The sequence below is a fragment of the Narcine bancroftii genome, chromosome 6 (assembly GCF_036971445.1).
Source record: "Narcine bancroftii isolate sNarBan1 chromosome 6, sNarBan1.hap1, whole genome shotgun sequence".
In the NCBI taxonomy this organism is placed as follows: domain Eukaryota; kingdom Metazoa; phylum Chordata; class Chondrichthyes; order Torpediniformes; family Narcinidae; genus Narcine; species Narcine bancroftii.
This window is the reverse complement of record NC_091474.1, coordinates 194,281,181-194,300,665: the sequence shown is the minus strand read 5'-3', so window position 1 is coordinate 194,300,665 and position 19,485 is coordinate 194,281,181. Positions and strand designations below refer to the sequence as shown.

The following is a 19,485-nucleotide window of genomic DNA, read 5'->3' as shown; positions in this document are numbered from 1 at the left end:
TTAAAGCCCGCATTTAACCTTCACTCTGCTTCGTGTGGATGATGTTGGTCGCAATCTGCCCACCTCAGTTTTGGCAAACCAGCATTGACCTGTGTCACAATCAATGTTACACAGTACTCAGTAGAAATCCATCCTTTAAAGTGACAGTCCGCAGTCCAAAAGGCCAGTCCATGGTCCATTGCACATGACAGTTTGTGGATACTGAATAGGATAGTCACTTTGGAGACCAGAGTTAAAAGAAGGAATGCTATGTATTGTGTTCAAAGATATAGTTTGTTAAGAATTTTTTTTCTGACAGTCGTGGGTAGAATGTATATGATGTATATGAATATGAACATATTTAAACTTTACATCTACATTCATCCACAAGCAATGTAACATAAAATCCACCAGTTTAAATGAACTTAAATGTTCAAACCCCATTAAAATGCACCTGCAGCAGGCATAAATTTTTCTTTTTGCAGAAAATGCAGTTTTTCAGCAGTTTGCAGAGAGGGGTCACTGAAACTATTAAGAAACAGAATCAGGAAGGCTGGGGTGAAAATAAGCATTTCCTTGATTTATATCTTCATGGAGAAGATCCAATGTAGTTTTTTTTGAAATGCAACCCGAAATAAAATTGCAGATGCAAAGAAGTCTTCTTCATCTCAAGGATTTTTTGTAATTATTAATTTGACTAACCTCTTTTTCTATTCATTCTGATTTTATAGCATGCAATTTGTTATTTGCAGTTTGTTTTCAAGTGCTACCAGCTGCCATGGTTTTAATCATCGATGCAATAATTGCAGTATTTGTAGCTAATTGTGACTGACAATCAAAATTTAACAGCGATGTTTCTGGCATAACTGATGGATTTCTGTCCCCAAAGAAAAGTTTAAAATTACGGCAAAAACCAGTTATTAGCAGCCTTGAAAGTCTAATTAGTGATGAGCAAATCAATTTTTGATTCTTTTCTCACTTCCGTTGGTTTAATTTTCATATTGTTTCATTCTGTTCCATTCAACGACTTAAATGATAAGCAAGTTGTGTTGCTTTTTACCAAAGAATTCAATTGACAGAATCAGTTATTCTCTTCAGTTAGTTTGATGTGTTTGACATTGGCCAAGATTGGTGTTTCCTTTGCTTTTCCTTCCAGGCTTGGTGTCCACGTGGAATTGGTAACACGTCTCTTGCTTAAGTTTTGGAAGATTCTGATTTGACTTGCATCAAAGAAGCATCATTTAGGAATGTATGAGTGAAATTTAACACTTTCTAGGCTGTATTTTCCATGTGTTTCTTTGGGAACATTCAGGAATGCACGTATATCTGTTGGAAGCTTTTTAAACCATTAGAATGGCATTGGATTTTTGAGTTTTCTCACCAATTAGCATGAATGAATCTACTGACAATCTGCAGGATGATATTTCAATTTCAGTATTTAAAGAGCACATTCAAACATTCAGTTTGATGAATTGGCACTCAGGGGTGCAACCGAAGGAAATGGTGTATATATCAGAGATATAAACTTTCAAAGCTCTAAAAGTAATTTCCAAAATAATGAACCTATCATCCTAAGTGTGTAAAGTAACTTCTATAAATAGTATCACTGTCAACAATGCTTTTCAAAGAAGCATACAAGCAAGCAGTCATTTGGTGTCAGTGTTCCTTGTTATTAATTACTTCCTTGTTACTTCCCTGTTATTAATTCCATTCTCCTCCATTACCACTGTGTTTTCATATCATACTCTGTCAATTTCCAAAAGGCGAGGAAACATGTGGATGCACAGTTAAACAGCAAAAACTATATCAATATCCACCATAATAGGATTAATAGGATAGAATTAATAATAATCCTGATTCAATGAGTTAGGTACTCCCAGTCTAAAAACTAAAATGAAAGGCAGAAGCCAGTAAGTATTGGCTTTCGAATAAGTCTGCTCTTTTTCCATGATTTAAACTTACCCTCACTCCAAATCTTTTCTCAGTTAGGTTAAAATTATCAAATTTGCTTATTGCAATTATAAACATACTAGCAAAAATAAGCCATACAACCCTTCAAACCTTCTATATCCTTTAAAAGATCATGGCATTTTGCTATCTCAACTCCACTTTCACACATTCTCCATGATTCAGTATACAAAAACCTATTGCTTCTTGTCTTGAATAATCATAATGCTGCCAGAACTAACTCAGAGGAGATTTTTTTTTAATCAAAATTCTTTGAGGGCAGAATCTTCTCATTTTAGATCTAGATATCTGAACAACTACTCTGAAACAGGTCCCAAATTGTGGATTTTTCAGCCGAGGAAGACATCCTTTCAGCATCTCCCTTGTCAATCCACTTAAAATTTATATGCTTTACTTAATTTATAATTCTAAATTCTTGAAAATATTTTCCCATCAACCAAGTTTCTCCTCATGCAAAAATTCCAGCTCATGCACCATTTTGGCACTTAATGACAAATATAATTCTTCTCTATATTGCATTCCATACCCTGGATAAATCTCACTGAGGCATCGTATAATTCCAATAAAATGATTTTAACAAAGACTACCGAACCCCTTCCTCATAGCTTGCTGTATCTGTATGGCAACTTACTGTGGTTTGTGAACAGGACATTCAGGTTTCTCTAAATAGAAATACTTCTGCCTTTTTAAAAGTATTCAACATTTACACATTGAAACACAAAAGTCTGCTGGTGTCATCTACTACATCTGGTGCTCCCATTGTTGTTTCCTCTCCATCAGAGAGACGGGACCCAGACATGGAGACTGCTTTGACCTTCGGTCTGTCTGGCACAACGGCGGGGATCTCTCAGTGACCACCCATTTCAATTCCCTGCCCCTTTCCCATGCCAACATATCTGTCCACGGTCTCGTGCACTGCCAGACCAAGACCATCTGCAGATCGGAGAAACAACACTTCATATTCTGGCTGTGCACCCTCCAACCAGATGGCATTGACATTGACTCCTCAGTTTCTGTTAGCCTCCCCCCTCTACACTATCCACAACATCTCCAACCTTTGTGTCATTAGCAAAGTCACTGACCCACCCTTCCACTTCTTCGCCAAGTCATTTATAAAAATCACAAACAGCAGGAGTCCTAGAACAGATCTCTGCAGAATAGCACTAGTCATCAATCTAGAAAACACTTTATTTTTTTGATCTTATAGTTTCTAAACTCCACAAAAACAGTTACCATATCTTGATTTTTCAAACTAAGATCTTTTCTGTCTCTTGTCTCTTCTAAATATCTCAGAATACTTAGTTCACACCCTTGATCACTCAACAACCACAGCATTAGAAAGGGTAAAAACACAAAGGCTGGAGGAACTCAGCAGGTCTCACAGCGTCCATAGGAGGTAAAGATATATGACCAATGTTTCAGGAAGGGGTATGGGATCTGTTCTAGGACTCCTGCTGTTTGTGGTTATATATCTTTATGTCCTTTGGACGTAGCGAGATCTGCTGAGTTCCTCCAGCAGTTTTGTGTTTTTACTACAATCACAGGGTCTGCAGACTTTTGTATTTCAGCTCTCGGTCGCATATTTGATTAAATCTATTTCAGTCAACCACACCACATTTTGAAAGGAAAGAACGATAATCAGCCACAACAATATTGCGACTTTGGATGGGTTTCTGCCCAAATGACTGTCAGGAAGCGGACATGGCCGCTAAAAGGGCAGCAGGATACGGCCCTCAGTTTATTATGATACAGGCAGACAGAACAGCATATGACTTATTACCACCGTGTAGGGTAGAAGTAATAATACAGGAACAAGCAAAGGCATCACCTCAGGAAAGGATGGTATGGGAGGAAAGGGGGACAACTGAGGATCAAGGACTATGGAGATCGATAGACGGGAGGCCAGTTTTACCATCTGGACTCATGAAACCCCTCCTCGAGGAGGCGCATGGGCTAACACACTGGAAAGAAGCAGATGATAAGGTACTTGATACATTGGTGGCACCCCTTCCTGCCGGCGATGGTGGAGAACCATATTAGAGAGTGTGAGGTATGTATAACTTTCTTTTTTTTTAAATTTTTTATTTCTCACACCATAAATCACATTAGCCATGATACACACTTTTTCTTTTTCACTCATATACAGTGACTTTTTCTCCCCCCCACTCCCTCCTCCCAAGCCACCCACCACCCCCCCACCCCCATCCATTTTAGGTATACAATCTAGGTTACATTAAACCAGTCAGACAATGTTGTCATTCAACAAAAATACACCAGAAATTCTACTGAGTCCATTCTTTTCTTTCCTTCTCCTTCCATCAACTTAGGTAATGATTGTCCCCGGTAGGTTTTCGCTATTGTATTTAATGTAAGGCTCCCATATTTGTTCGAATATTTCAATATTATTTCTTAAACTATATGTTATTTTTTCTAATGGAATACATTTATTCATTTCTATATACCATTGTTGTATTTTCAAATTATCTTCCAATTTCCAGGTTGACATAATACATTTTTTTGCTACGGCTAGAGCTATCTTAACAAATCTTTTTTGTGCATCCTCCAAATCAATTCCAAATTCTTTGTTTTTTATGTTACTTAGGAGAAAGATCTCTTGATTCTTTGGTATATTGTTTTCTGTTATTTTATTTAATATCTGATTGAGATCTTCCCAAAATTTTTCTACTTTCTCACATGTCCAGATTGCATGAATTGTTGTTCCCATTTCTTTTTTACATCGACAACATCTATCAGATACTGTTGGGTCCCATTTATTTAACTTTTGAGGTGTATGTATAGTCTGTGTATCCAGTTATATTGTATCATACGTAGCCTCATATTTATTGTATTTCTCATCGTTCCAGAACATAATTTCTCCCATGTTTCCTTTTTTATCTTTATATTTAAATCTTGTTCCCATTTTTGTTTAGTTTTACCATTTGTTTCCTCATTCTCCTTTTCTTGCAGTTTAATATTTGTTATAAATCTTTTGATTATCATTGTATCTGTAATCACATATTCAAGGTTACTTGCCTCTGGCAAACTCAAACTGCTTCCTAATTTATCCTTCAAGTAGGATCTCAATTGGTAATATGCCAGCGCTGTATCTTGAGTTATATTGTACTTATCTTTCATTTGTTCAAAGGATAAGAATCTATTTCCTGAAAAACAATTTTCTATTCTTTTAATCCCTTTTTTTCCCATTCTCTAAAGGAAAGGTTATCTATTGTAAAAGGGAGTAACTTGTTTTGCGTCAATATTAGTTTTGGTAATTGATAATTTGTTTTATTTCTTTCTACATGAATCTTCTTCCAAATATTGAGGAGATGATGTAATACTGGAGAACTTCTATGTTGTACCAATTTTTCATCCCATTTATATAATATGTGTTCAGGTATCTTTTCCCCTATTTTATCTAATTCTAATCTCGTCCAATCTGGCTTTTCCCTTGTTTGATAAAAATCTGATAGGTATCTTAATTGTGCGGCTTTATAATAATTTTTAAAGTTTGGCAGTTGTAAGCCTCCTTGTTTATACCATTCTGTTAATTTATCTAGTGCTATCCTCGGTTTCCCCCCTTTCCATAAAAATTTCCTTATTATTTTCTTTAACTCCTTGAAGAATTTCTCTGTCAGTTGTATTGGCAATGCCTGAAATAAGTATAATATCCTTGGAAAAATGTTCATTTTAATACAGTTTATCCTTCCTATTAGTGTTAATGGTAAATCTTTCCAATGCTCTAAATCGTCCTGTCATTTTTTCATTAGTGGATAATAATTGAGTTGCTGGCTGCCTTCTTGAGGCAATGCTTCACATAGATCTCTTCAACAGACGAGAGGTAGCAGACCGTGTTGGACCTGGCTATGTTTGCTACTTTCTGCAGCTCACTCCATTCCTGAGCATTGAAATTAACAAATCAGGCTGTGATACAACTCGTCAGTATATTTTCCACATACAACTGTAGAAGTTTGACATAATGCTTTGTGATATGCTCAATCTCCTCAGACGTCTTAGAAAATTAAGGTGTTGGTTCTTCTGTGTGCCTTCTTTCTGGATGTTTAAACATGCTAGCTCCAGGAGAGGTCTTCTGATAATGTGAACTCCAAGGAATTTGAAGTTACTAACCCTCTCCAGTCTCCACCTCCATTTCTGCAATGCTGAGAGGTGGGTGGTACCCAGGCCTCCCACTTCTAAAATCTTGTTCACATTGTGAACAAGATTGCTGTTCTAACCAAATTTTCGATCTCCATTCTGTATTCTGGCTCATTTCCCATCATTTAGCAGTGTCATCAGAAAATGTATTGATTGCCTTGAAGCTGAACTTGGCTATGCAGTCATGTCTATACAGAGAATAGAGCAGGGGATAAAGCTTTGGAGTGCTGCTGTGTTGATGTGGTTGTGGTGGTGCTGTCAATCCAAACAGATTGACTACTGATGAGGAAGTCAAGGATCCAATTGCAGAGAGATGAACAGAGCTCTATCTGAAGCTCTACTGCTCTAGATATTTCAATATCCAAGACACAGGGCCATCCAGTTTAAGTTGAGCCTGTGGCAGTGGATCAGCTTCTTTCTTGAAAAATTGTATAAATGCTCCATGATTCAAAATCTGCGCTTGTCCCACCACTTCTTCAGCCAGACTATAAACCTCTAATATGTTTGTAGCCTTGTCAAAACATGCAAGGTACACATTCCAGGGCATTTTTGGATTATGGCTTCGCAAGCCTTTCAACACTACTGTGTTCCTTTTTCCGTCTACGTGGACATTGCAAACTGGACCCTCTGCTTACTTTTCCAACTTTCCCTTCAATCACATATATTTAGCATGTAGAAATGATTGAGAGAAGATACTTAACCAAAATCTGAATACCCCTGTCAGTTTCTTCCTGGAAATATATTGGCAGGATACTTCTTTCTGTTAAATACTGTAAGAGGAGTAGAATCAAAGAAACGTGTGGCAGAGAAAAGTGCAACAGAGAAACAGGCCCCATCAGTCCACCTTGTCCCGGCTGATTGTAGTGCCGATCCAAGTGCATTCCTCCATACCTTCCCTTTCCAAGTACGTGTCCAAAGCCATTTAAACATTGTAATTCTATCTGCCTCTATCATCTCCTCTGACTGCTTATTTCAGATAGCTACTATCTTCTGTGGAAAAAAAAACAAGCCTCAGATATCTTTTAAATTTCTCCCCTTCACCTTAACTCTGTGACCTCTCATAAACTCCCCTGTCTTGGGGGGGGGGGGGGAAATTCTGGCCATCCATCCCTATCTATGCCCCTCATAATTTTGTAAACCCTGAGGTCATTTGACTAAGCAGAGCCAGACAATTTCTGCCGGTGGCAAATCTTTGATTGCCCAATGGCAAGCACAAGGCCATTTCGTAAAACAATTTTAAATCTCATCCTCCCACTTTCCAGTGGAATTAAACCCAATTTCACTTGATTACTACATCTCTCTACTCAGGCAACATCCTGGTGAGTCTCCTCTGCACTCTCTCAATGCTACCATATCCTTCCTGAAATGTGGCGACCAGAACTGTATGCAATTCTGCAATTACAGTCTAACCAATGTTTTGTACACCTGAGAAATGAAGTCACAGCTCTTGCACTGAATACCTTGGGCTATGAAGCCAAGCATAGCAAATGCTCTATTTTGCTTCCCCACCCCCACCCATCAACCTGTGTTACAATTTCCAGCCTATTATGGATCTTCATTTAAAGGACTTTGTTTTCCAAACTGCAGTTCAATAAACTGCATTTATCTTTACTGCAATCCAACATCGCACATTTAATAATTGAGCAGGATTAAAAGCATTATGTGGTCAATGTTTGAACTGAACTAGTAAAGTAAAAGTACTTTTGTAACTTACTGAATTGTCATACATAACTGGAAGAGGAGGAGTCAACAGAAACATTGCAATACAGGAACATATCAACAAATCATGCATTTATTCAGTGAACTACACAAGAATCTTACCCAATGCCTCACATTTCAGAGAACTTCATATTATGTAAATAAATTACAGCTAATTAATGTGTGGAACATAGGTTACTGGAGGAAGTTAAAACGTGAATTGTGGTTCCCTTACCTGATATCCAAAGAAGTCCATCAGCCATACATCCTGCATGGCAGGACAGTGATCTATCAAAGGACTGTACGAAAGACCACTTGTTCTTCTTTGTACAATACCTCTCCACTGTGGGCAAAACCTGTCGCAGTTCATTTCTTCCACCCACTGCATACAAATATTCATCCAGTGCGCCAAGTACAAAATGCTCACGGCAATTTTTCATGGGAGCTATTTCTGTCCAGGTGTTACCACGAGGATCGTAACGGCATGCCGTCCTCACTGCCCAAGTGCGTCCTGTGGCATGTTCCACCTCCCCACCTGCCACAAAGAGAAAGTCTCCCATGACGGCCACACAGTGATGACTTCTTCCGATGGGCATTGGGGACAACTCACTCCAGTTTGAAACTCCTGCTATGTGCACATTCTCCTGGTTCACTGGGTTAAAATACCGCAAGTCTCTCACTTTGCAAATCTCACGTTTCTTACCACCGACAATATAGAGTGTTTCTGACTGGAAACGAGGTCGTGTCCGAATAGTTTGCCATATAGGCTGTGCATAGACACTCTGGTGGTACTCCAGTGACTCGTTAATGAAAGCTGTGGCTGTTTCACTAGCCTGAACTAGAGGGTGAGACAGGGCCACCGCATGAAGGGTATCAACATCAATTAGACCGAAGCGTATGTATTGTAAGAGTTCATCCATGTACTGATACCGGCAGCCATGTTCCAACCACCTCACTGCTAGCTGTTAAAGTGGAACAAAATAGACCCATTAGTCTTTTAGTGCAACAGATAACAAATCTTGAACACAGCATTTCTAGTTATAAAAAAAAAAATTGTTTAAGATTGATCTTGAAATTCTACTCCATTCGATCTTTGCTGGAAACTGGGGAACCGAAAAGCATCAAAAAAATTAGTCATATCAAAAATTTATCCATCATTTTACTAACATCAGAAGGTAATTGCATTCAGTAGCAATGGCAAATTCATTAGAGATGCAACAAAATTTCCAAGGTACTCATTAAACAGAAATGAATTGGGTGCAAGAATGAGTAGTACAGAAAATAAATATTCAATCATAAATAATGTGCAAAGTAAGGGCCCTTTCAATTAAGTCTCTGATTGAGTTTGTTGCTTTGGAGTCTGATGGTGGAGGGGCAGTGATTATTCCTGAACCTGGTGTTTCAAATCTTGTGGCACATGCATCCCTTTCCTGAAGGCAGCAGTGAGAACAGAGAATGTCCTGGGTGAGATGGATCCTTGTTAATTGCTGCTTGTCTCTGATATTTTCTCAATGGTGGGGAGAGTTTTGCCTGTGATGTACTGGGCTGTGTCCACTACCTTTTGCAGAGCTTTCTGCTCAGAGGTATTGATGATGTAATCAGTCGGCACACTTTCAACTCCACATATGTGGAAGTGTGACGAGATTTTCAATGTCACAAACTCTGGAGACAGCAGAGGCACTGGCATGCTTTCTTCGCCATGATATTCGTGGTTGAGTCCAGAAATGATCCTCTGAAATGGTGACTCCAAGTAATTTAAATTTGCTCACCCTTTCCACCCCTGATCCCCCAACTTTCGATCCAATTTTCCATCCCTACGATCCCCTGATTGTACACCTCTGGTATTTCTCTCCTGTAATCCACAATCAGCTCCTTGGTTTGGGTAATACCGAGTGAAAGGTTGTGAGTTAGTGCTCCATTCAGCCTCCTGTAGGCTGACTCATTTCCCCCTTTTATACAAACCACCACCGTAGTATCATCATCAAATTTGTAGATGGTGTTATTGTTGTATCAAGTCGCACAGTCATTATGTATAAAGTGAATAGAGTGGACAGGTTAAGAACATAGCCCTGTGGTGCTTCAGTACCGATGGAGATCGTGGAGATGTTCTTACTGAATGTGGTGTGGAGGAAATCCAGGATCCAATTGCACAGTGGAAATTGAGGCCCAGGTCTTGGAGTTTGCTGATCAATATGAGAGGATGATGGAGTTGAATGTTGAACTGCAGTCGATAAAACTGCGTCTTTCTGTCCAGGTATTCCACGACTTTGTGTAGAGCCAGTGAGCTGTGGTAGACAATTGGAACAGATCCATGTCGCTGCTCAAACAGGAGCTGATATGCTTCAATAACAGGTCAGTAGTCATTTACTTACATAATCATGTTAAATAGGGTCTTTGTTGTGTACAGAAACCATTTTTTGATATATTGTGAAGCGCATTGAATTGGCTGCATTCATTTCTACAATGATGAAGAGATTCAGAAAGGCACCCAAAAAAAATCACATAAAGGTTGAAAGTGATTTCTGAAGATTGTAGCCTTGACTTTGTTGATCATATGACATGATTCTACTATTTTCAAAGAATGGGAAGGATCATGATCCTTTTATTCCTGTTAGTTGTTCAATCTTCAATTCTATATCACTGTTCATGACTGCACTGTGGAGTTTCCATCTGATGTAATGGTTGGTCACTCAACCCTATCCAGACCGAGCTGCTCCTACAGTTTATCCTTCACAATCACCCTGTTAGTTATCAGCGAAGTCTCAGCGCTCCTCCACGGGGTCCACCCACCCAGTCCGATGCTGGCGGCTCCATACAGGCTTTAGACAGCCTGTTACAGAAGCCGACAGTGGTTTAGTTTAAAATATTCAAATAAAATTAAAATATTTTACATGGCAATTTATTATTAAAATCTTGTGATTTCCTTTTAACAGCATCCGCTGGTCAGCGGTAAGTGCCAGATCTGGGTCGTCTTATGCAAAGCGTACCGCTCAAAACCAACACTTCAGGTGGAAATTCCAGGTCGTCCTATGTAACGGCATAGCCGGTATTTTTGTTTTAAGAATCTAGATAATAAAAATAACTTTTCGGTTTTAAAGATAACAAATTCAGATTCCACTGTCACTCGCAAACTCACTGAGGACCCTATCATCCCGCATGCAACATTTCCCAGGAAAGGGTTACAGGAGTATCAGTGCGAGAATCACCAGGCTCCACAGTAAAAACAATGCTGGAGAAACTCAGCAGTCTCTCATATAGCAAAGATAAAAAATATATAACTAATGTTTTGGGCTTGAGCCCTTCATCAAGGTATGGAAAAATGTTGTCAGGCATCCGAATCCGAATAAAAGGGTAAGGGGAGAGGCGTAGTCGCAAAGGCAAGAGGTAATAGGTGGAGAAGGGAGTTGCAGACTTTCTTGATACACTCCTTACTTCACTATAATTGGCAATCAACAAATCCATGCTGTATTTCCATTTTTAATCCACAATTGATTATTAATTCTATCCCTTAAGTTCTCATGCTTTGGGTAATTTGCACAGGCTTTTTTCCAGTTCAAAATTATATCACAAATAAAATCTACAGACAGAATTTTATAAAAGTAACATCAGCTGAAGTATGCGACTGCTACCAACTATTGAAAGAAATTAATGTTATATTGGAACAATATAATGTATCAAATTTGTGCTGTGATCTCAGCAGAGTTTCATGACAACTCTGGATGAAAATAAGATGCATTTCTTAGAACGTAATTCTCAGAATGGATAATTTGATCTGATATAAATAGATCATATGATTAAATGCCAATGTACCTTAACTATGTTTCTATTCTATTTAATTAGAGTATAATTGCTTTTAACATCACTCTTTATCAACAGAAAGTTGCCAAAATAAATCAATGCTGCATTGTTTAATATGTCTATCCAAGATATTAGTGCAATGGACAGAAGTGATTTATTACCCTTCGATAGGGACACCACTAACAGCACTGAGCTTGTGGACGTTTTAGATCAACATGGTACAATGTAATTGGCATCATGTCGAGTGATGGGAGGGGTGAAAAATTCATTCAAATGGCGAAAGGCAACATCATAATGGCCTCTCATTACACTGACAAATGTTTAGATTTCACTTTATTTTCTCATTAATTTCTTCCCTATTTTTCTAAAGACATTACACTTCTTTCTGGCATACAGTTTCACAGGCACAATTGCAGTTGATATCTCAAAGAATAATAGAAACTCCCAGCGCACAAAGAGGCCATTCAGGTCATCATGTCTATTTGTGTCTATTTCAGGATGTGTTTTCCCCTCCTTTTTCCCTAATGCAAAGATGAGTGGGCATTAACTTCTTGATGCTGCTTGCATGACATCAACTAGATCAGCAGAGTTTAAACTCATCCCAAGACCTCAGCAGCTCAATTTCTCACTGAATTAACTCCCTGATTAATAAGAGCGCATAACTTTGCTCATATGGCATTGATCTGAGAGCATCAGCTCAATGTACTTTGTCATTAACTCATTGTGCCAATTTACTGTATACATTGAGGTTCTTCTCACACATGAGAACCCTCCAGATCTCCACTAATTTGGGAAAACTACCAATGCTTTGGGGACTTCTGTATCTGAGACCTTCTCATCCCACACCATCCTACATTGAGGCATTAGATGGTGAGCAGTACACTACCAGCAGAATATGCACCTGCCACCACTCACTGAGGTTTTGCATCAAGCACCAGAGAATGTTGTTTCCTTGGGTTGTACTTGTTAAATCCGATGACAATAAACTTGACTTGACAACTTGTCGTGTTGTTATACTTCAAATATAATGGGCCAAAATCTTCTTTCCTTTGGCCAAAACCTTGAAAGAGAACTACTACCATGTGCCTATTGCTGATGAGCTCGACTTGCAAACAAGTGCATCTGACGAGTGACTCTCATTGGACTCAGCATTGTGTCCAGGGGCATGGCTCAGCTGTGATGAATGGATGTGATGAAACCTTTAGAAGTTTTCTCGAACAGTCCCATTAATGGAAAGGGTAATAAACATTGATATTAAAAAAAAGTAACGTGAAGAGGTTTCTTTTTCTGGATTTCAATTTATGTGGCCACTTCTTATTCATCTTTGTCAGGTAATGCTGTTTCGATGTCTATTTATTTTCTAAAAATAAATTTTGCCATTTTTGTTCATTAGTTAAATCTTTTCCACTATCGTAATGATGAAGAGAACCTGTGGCCATGGATGGCAAAAATCCATCAGGACAGTTGAGAACAAGTCTTGAGCATTGGCTGCCTGTTGCATGGTTTACAAGTGGGTGTTCTGCTTTGCAGGGTGGACAGGGTCATAGGTTTTGAACTCAACTCGATGTAACCTGCAGGCAGCAAGAGGTCAGTGCAAACACGGGAACTTTATACAGAGGGACAGGGAGGGGGTTGAAAAGGAGGCACATGCAGTGTGTGGCCAAAATAAGTATGATCTTGCACAAAAAACCCTGTAGTTAAAAACATAAAGCATCCAATTTTATGAATACTTACAGCCACTTAAATTCTCCTCCAAATGAAGAGAAACAAGCAAGCAATAACCTTGCATCTGATTTCTGGTGATGATTGAAGACAAATATTTTGGACATCTTCTCTGCTCTGTAAATTTCAATTCATGGTAGGTGGAGTGCAAAGATCAAACTTCTGTGAAGAAGGGTGAAACCGCAGGTTTGGTGACAAAAACTAATATTTCCAGGGTGTGCAAGGTTTGTTAGACCCTGTTCACGTGATGTAGCTCACAAGAGCCTGACTGGTAAGTCCATCCTCTTTAAAGTCATTATGTCGCTAGAAGCTTGCTTTGGCATTACAGCTGAAATTTGTAGATTTGTAGTACACATCTCTCAGGTTGGAATGTTAAGAGTCAATTCACCAACTTCACGAAATTGAACTTTCATATCAGTGAATTTGTGAAGCAAAGATGCTTTGTTGTCAACAAAATAGCAGGATTTCAAGGCAAGTCATGTGTCAAGAAATCAACCACAGATTGGCCAGCCCATGACCAGATCAACTTTCATTTTCAACCTCCATATTGAGTCTGCAATTGTGTATTAAAAAAAAATACAAATGCTGGAAATCTAAAATTAAAACTGCTGGAAAAATTCCACTGATTAGGCAGCATCTGTGAATAAAGATAAATTAATGTTTCAGGTCAATAAGTCGCCATTAGAACTCTGAAACTAGATTGGTTCAATGCACTAATTGCTGGACACAGACAAATTCAGCTCTGCGCAATACAGTTGGAGAGTTCAAGGAAAAACAAGAGCTGTTCACTCAGCAGATGAAAACAGTGAAGGGATGATATAATTGCTACAATTTGTGGCGTGCATTGGTTAGTGATGAGAGCTAACCACTGAGAATTCAACTAATTTTTAATTGATTCACTTTTAGTAAATTAGGTATTTTATTAATTACTGCAGTTATTTCTCCAATGAATATATCTGAAGCTTTGAGGGACAATGTCTGGAAAAGAGACAGTTTTGAACCATGATGCCCCAAGGCTGCTTTTCAGGCATTGTGGTTTTGAAAGCTGTGGCAGCAAAGTAATGCACAATGTAAGATTTTAATCAAATGTGAAAATCTCCAACAGTGTAGCTCACAGTGGGTTTTTTTTGACAATTCCTCCCTGATCCTCTACCACACTCTTAGAATTTTAGCAATTGAAGATATTTTAATATTGTGCTTTATCTTTGGGAGTTGTCTTTATTTTTAGCCTCTCTTCTGCTTAATGTGTGCTTAGTGAACATATTGTTTCATTTTTGATGGGTTTTTTAAAAAAAATGCGTGTCAAACATCTATCTCTCATGAAAACAGGAATTCCATATCAAATAGAACAATGGCAAATAAAAATCAAGATGAAGAATACATCTTTAAATGAATTTAGAGTTTTTAAAGGTTAAACCAATAAAGACAAATGCAACTTGTTCGAATTAAATATGGGTGCTATCCAAATATCTTTGGGTATGGATTGTGCTCATCTTGTCTATATTGTTTCTGTCTCTGCATGAGTTCTTCCAGTGATGTTAGCAGCAGAGAAGTCAATGACCAGGCAGCATTGACGTAAACAAATTACTTTGAGGAGTTATGAGGAGATGAAAACATTGGGAATGGAAATCTTGTCTGAAAAAAACATGAAAGAGAAACACTCACTGCACTTTAAAAGTGCTCTAGTGAAAGGTGGAATTACACATTATGTGATGGCCTTTTCATTTTCTGCAGTTCAATATTTTATATAAGCCATTTTATAAGCTTTCAAGGCCAGCATCGATTCTGGTTGGGTCAGTCGCACTTTGTCATTGAACTGGAGATATATGGTTCAAAATTAGATAGCTACATCATTTTCTTTTTGCGGGGCTGCTGATCGTGGAAGACAGCATTCGTCTGGGAAGTAACTCATGAAAAGAACTTCAATTATAGACTTGTAAGTTGTGTTGAAACTATCTTCAAAACAACACCACATAATTATCTGAAAGGTTGGGTGGCTGGTTCTCATATCCCACACCCATCCTTGCTCACACTGAAGATTTTCCCAGCAGCTTTGAGTTGAAAAAAAACACCAACCCGACTTAGAATCCTGAAATTTAAAATGATTCAAGTCTGAACTGTTCTCAGGTGTTTCCACTTGTCATCCTTCCTTTGTAGGGTGTGAATTTTAAATTTGTTTTTATTACACTTCATCTTTTTCATTTTATTTTAAAATAAAACCATCTGACAGAGTTAACTATGCTCGTAAACAGTAATTTCTTGAAATGACCCTGTCGGTTTTTCCTGCCATATTCTGAATTGACTGACAATCTCGTCTACAGGGAAAGCTAAACAGAAGTCTTAGCCAGCTCCACCGCAATATCTGTTTAAAGGCTGTGAAGGTCACAGTGAGCAAATGAACTTCCTCCTCAAGGCAGAAATAAATAAATAGCAAGGAAAGAAACTAAAATGCAATCTCTAGTGTTCAAGACACGATCTGTAAATGACAATGATTGACAGCTGGGCTATATCCATGCAATATCTGAGATAGCACGTTCTCATTTACCTCAGTGTAGCTAGCAAGCGCACATTAAACATCCGTCTGATGCCCAAATTAACCTTCTCAGGAAACTGAAAGAGGCACAAACTATTATAATCAGCCTTTCATTATCGCAGCAGCCTCTAGTTAAAGGGTCAGAATAATTGTGCCATCAGAGCAATGATTGTTTTCAATCAACAGCCGGCTGGAATGACAGGTCTGTGATTGAATAGTTCGATGAAACTGCACTAGGCCTAATCAGACCAGATGAAAGGGAGGCATGATTGGTGCAAATGAACATTCAAGGCTCTTCTCTTCATTTACAATTTGAAATTACACTTAAATTCTAGTTTTCTTTTGAGTGTCTTGAGTGGGGGGATGTTTGATTTGTTACAAGTTATGGCAGCTGAGTGTTATAAAACATAGGATGGGGTATATCGGATCCAGCAACTGTTGTAATATTCACATAAATTCTTTAGAAGTTCAAATTTTAACTCTCCAAGGTCACAAAAGAAATAAAGACCAACCATTGCTGTGAAACTTTATCACTTTAAAGGAAGTATCAATAAAAATACTTACAATAAAAGTCTATAAAGATGAACTAAAATAAAAGGTCTTTTAACCTTATAATTGCATATTTTTACCATGTACTTTGACTTTTCAAAATCTAGCCAGTGACAAGTGAAAAAAATTAAAATGTGCTTCCTTTACCACTAGAAGCCCACTGTGGATCATTTCTGAAAGTTTAGAGCAATACAGAAATTTTATAACTAATGTATTTACATGCCATGAAATAATGTTGCAATCTGGGAAATATGTCAAGCAAACTTGCAATGTTTCTGAAGATATTGAGTAAATGAAATATATTGTTCATGATACAGTTGAGAATCTTATTGCTTGCCTTCAGATTTTCTTTTTGTTATGCACCGTAAGGCCTTCAGTTATTATCCATTTATAATTACCCTTGAGAAGATGATACCCTTTTTCACCAACCACAGTTCTTTTTGTGGCACAATTCCCACAGTGCTGTTAAGGGGAGTTCCAGGATTTACACCCGGCAACAATGAATGAATGATGATAAATGTGTGTGATTTGGAGGGGGTGGTAATGTTCTTGTCTACTCGTTACCCTTGAAATTCTGAGTGGTAGTACTTGCAAGTTTGCAGAGATGCTGTCAGTATAGTCTCAGAAAATAACAGTAACTGCAGCATATTTAAATTTAGACACACAGCACAGGAACAGGTCATTTCAGCTCACAATCCCCAGTAAGGTTTAAACAGTGGGAGGAAACTGGAACCCACAGGAAAAACCCACAGGGAGAACAGACAAACTCTTTACAGATGGACAAACTCCTCCTAGCCCAGGATTTGAACCTGAGACCTGATTCCTGCTGCTGTAAAAGCGTTGCACTAACTGGTATGCCTAACGTGACGCCCTTTCTTAGATGGTACACACTGCAGTCACTGTGAGCTGGTGATGGAAGAAATGAATGTTCAGGGCAATAAATAGGGTCTCAATATTTGATCCTGCAGGGCTTATTGAATGTGTTAGCGGTTCAGTCAACCAGGCAAGTGGACAGTATTCCACAGCATTTGTGCTTTGTAGATGGCAGAAAGTCAGTGGTTATCAGGAAACATGTCACTTGCCAAAGGATGGTCTGTGACCTTCTCTCGCCCCTACAGTATGTTTGCTCCAGTTAAAACTTTGGTCAATAGGCACGTATAGAAAATTGTTGGTGAGAATTCAATGATTGGCAAGTGGAGGGGATTAGACTCTCCCTTGCTATGATGGTTACTGCCTGGAACTATGAAGGTATGAATTTTATTACCAATTTTCAGCCCATGAATGAAGGCATGGGTTTCATTCGCTGAGAAACTACAAAATGAATTTGACATGGTGCAGTCATCAAGAAAAATCCCTTTATCTGACCCCATGAAGTTTTACTCATAGCCCTGAGGAACTGTGTACTGATTTTCTCGAGCTTAGCAGTAAGTTATCCAAAAACCACCACCCCGATCTCTTTTACTACAAGGTTTGACTTCCATCTATTTGATAATTTTTCGTTTGAAGCCCATTCACTTCAGTTTCACCAGGGCTCATTGGTGCCATATTCAGTCAAGTTAGGCCTTGATGTCAAAAGCAGTCATCCTCATCTCTGAAATTCATGTTCAGATGAGGGATGTAATAAAGTATTGAGCCAAGTCACCTGGCAAATAGCAGGTTATTCCAGTTGTTCTTTGATAGCACTTTCAGTGACACCTTCTCTTAGTTTGTTGGGGTGTCATGGGTGTCAGAGAAATACACTAATAAATGAAAATTTTTGTCTTTGACAGTGCAGCACTCCCTCAGCACTGCTCTCGATATCAGCTAGGATAGCATGCTGAAGTCCCTAGAATGGGACATGAATCGCTGAAGCATGGATGAAAGTTAATTCATTTCACTTCCAAGAGCCATGCTGCTTCTATAAATTGCCTGTACAGGACCCAAAACAATTCACTATTTTAGTGAGATAGTCGCTGTAAACTTGCATTTCAATAACATGAAGTTCTCAGTGTTTCACACCAACCTTTTTACTGCATTGTGAACAAATCTCCAGTTTTAAACAGTCTTGTGCTACTTTGTAATCTCCAATGAATATTGTGACACTGTCTAAACTTTATCTGAAAAAAATCTCAATGGATCCAAATTCAATAATAAAATTATTAAATATTCATTTCTATTTCACCAATGTTCATTAGTTTGAACCTTGAGGATAAAAAAAACATTTTAAATTAAAAACAGTTCACCATCATTGTCTGTTCAGATTTAATTAATGACCTGGATAATACTTAAAGTCTTCAGGTGCAATTGGTAAATTATCGATCAAAAATGCAATCATGCAACCAAATCTGGAAATAATGTGCAATATTTTGCTTGAAATTACACTGCAAACTCACATCCATAGCTACCATGTCATTCTTCCATTCTTAGAATCGAAATTGGAAAAGAAAGTGATTAAAATATTAGATACTTACTACTTCTCCACTCAATCTTCTCCCAACTCCTTTTCTCTACTCCCAGTTCTGATGAAGAGTTTTGGATCTGAAATATTAACAGTTTCTCGTTCCACAGATGCTACCTAATCTTTTGACTGTTTCTAGCATTTCTGTCAGTTCAAAATTCTAGTGATGGTATTAACAAATCCCTTTGTACAATCTAAAAGCCAAATATTTAAATAGGGATGTTTTAGGCACCAAAATATCTCTTCTGTCTGTTAGTAATCCTTGAGTTGACACTCATGGCTGCCAAGTACCCACTGATTTAAAAGAATGAGTATCATTTTATTTAAAGTATATTAAACAATAGAAATCCATCTGCATGGACAGTGCATTACCCACCATCAGTGTTAACCTGAAATCAGGCTTCAGGATTGTAACTTGGCAGTTTGCAATGGCTCTAGAGGCAACTAGTGCATTGAAGATGATAAATGTCAGATCATTTGGGGGCCCAATGGTAACTGCAAGCTGGGTCCAGGGACAGGCAATGTGTCGGAGCTGATCACTACAATTGTGAAACCAGGGAAATATCCCCACTCGTCCCGAAAGCAAAAATAATATTTTTAAATTTTAATTTTGAAAAATTGTACTCTGATGGCAGTGAAATGCTCTATG

At 38.2% G+C, this 19,485-nt stretch overlaps 1 protein-coding gene across 7 annotated transcripts in view; it reads right to left on the bottom strand.

Moving 5' to 3' along the window:
- klhl32 (kelch-like family member 32) overlaps positions 1-19,485 on the bottom strand; it is a 181,540-nt gene that overhangs the window by 27,209 nt on the left and 134,846 nt on the right. For all 7 annotated transcript variants that reach the window (XM_069888314.1, XM_069888310.1, XM_069888309.1 and 4 more), the window contains one exon: positions 8,033-8,759. In XM_069888314.1, coding sequence (XP_069744415.1) covers positions 8,033-8,759 — 727 coding nt within the window. The remainder of the gene's footprint in view (positions 1-8,032; positions 8,760-19,485) is intronic.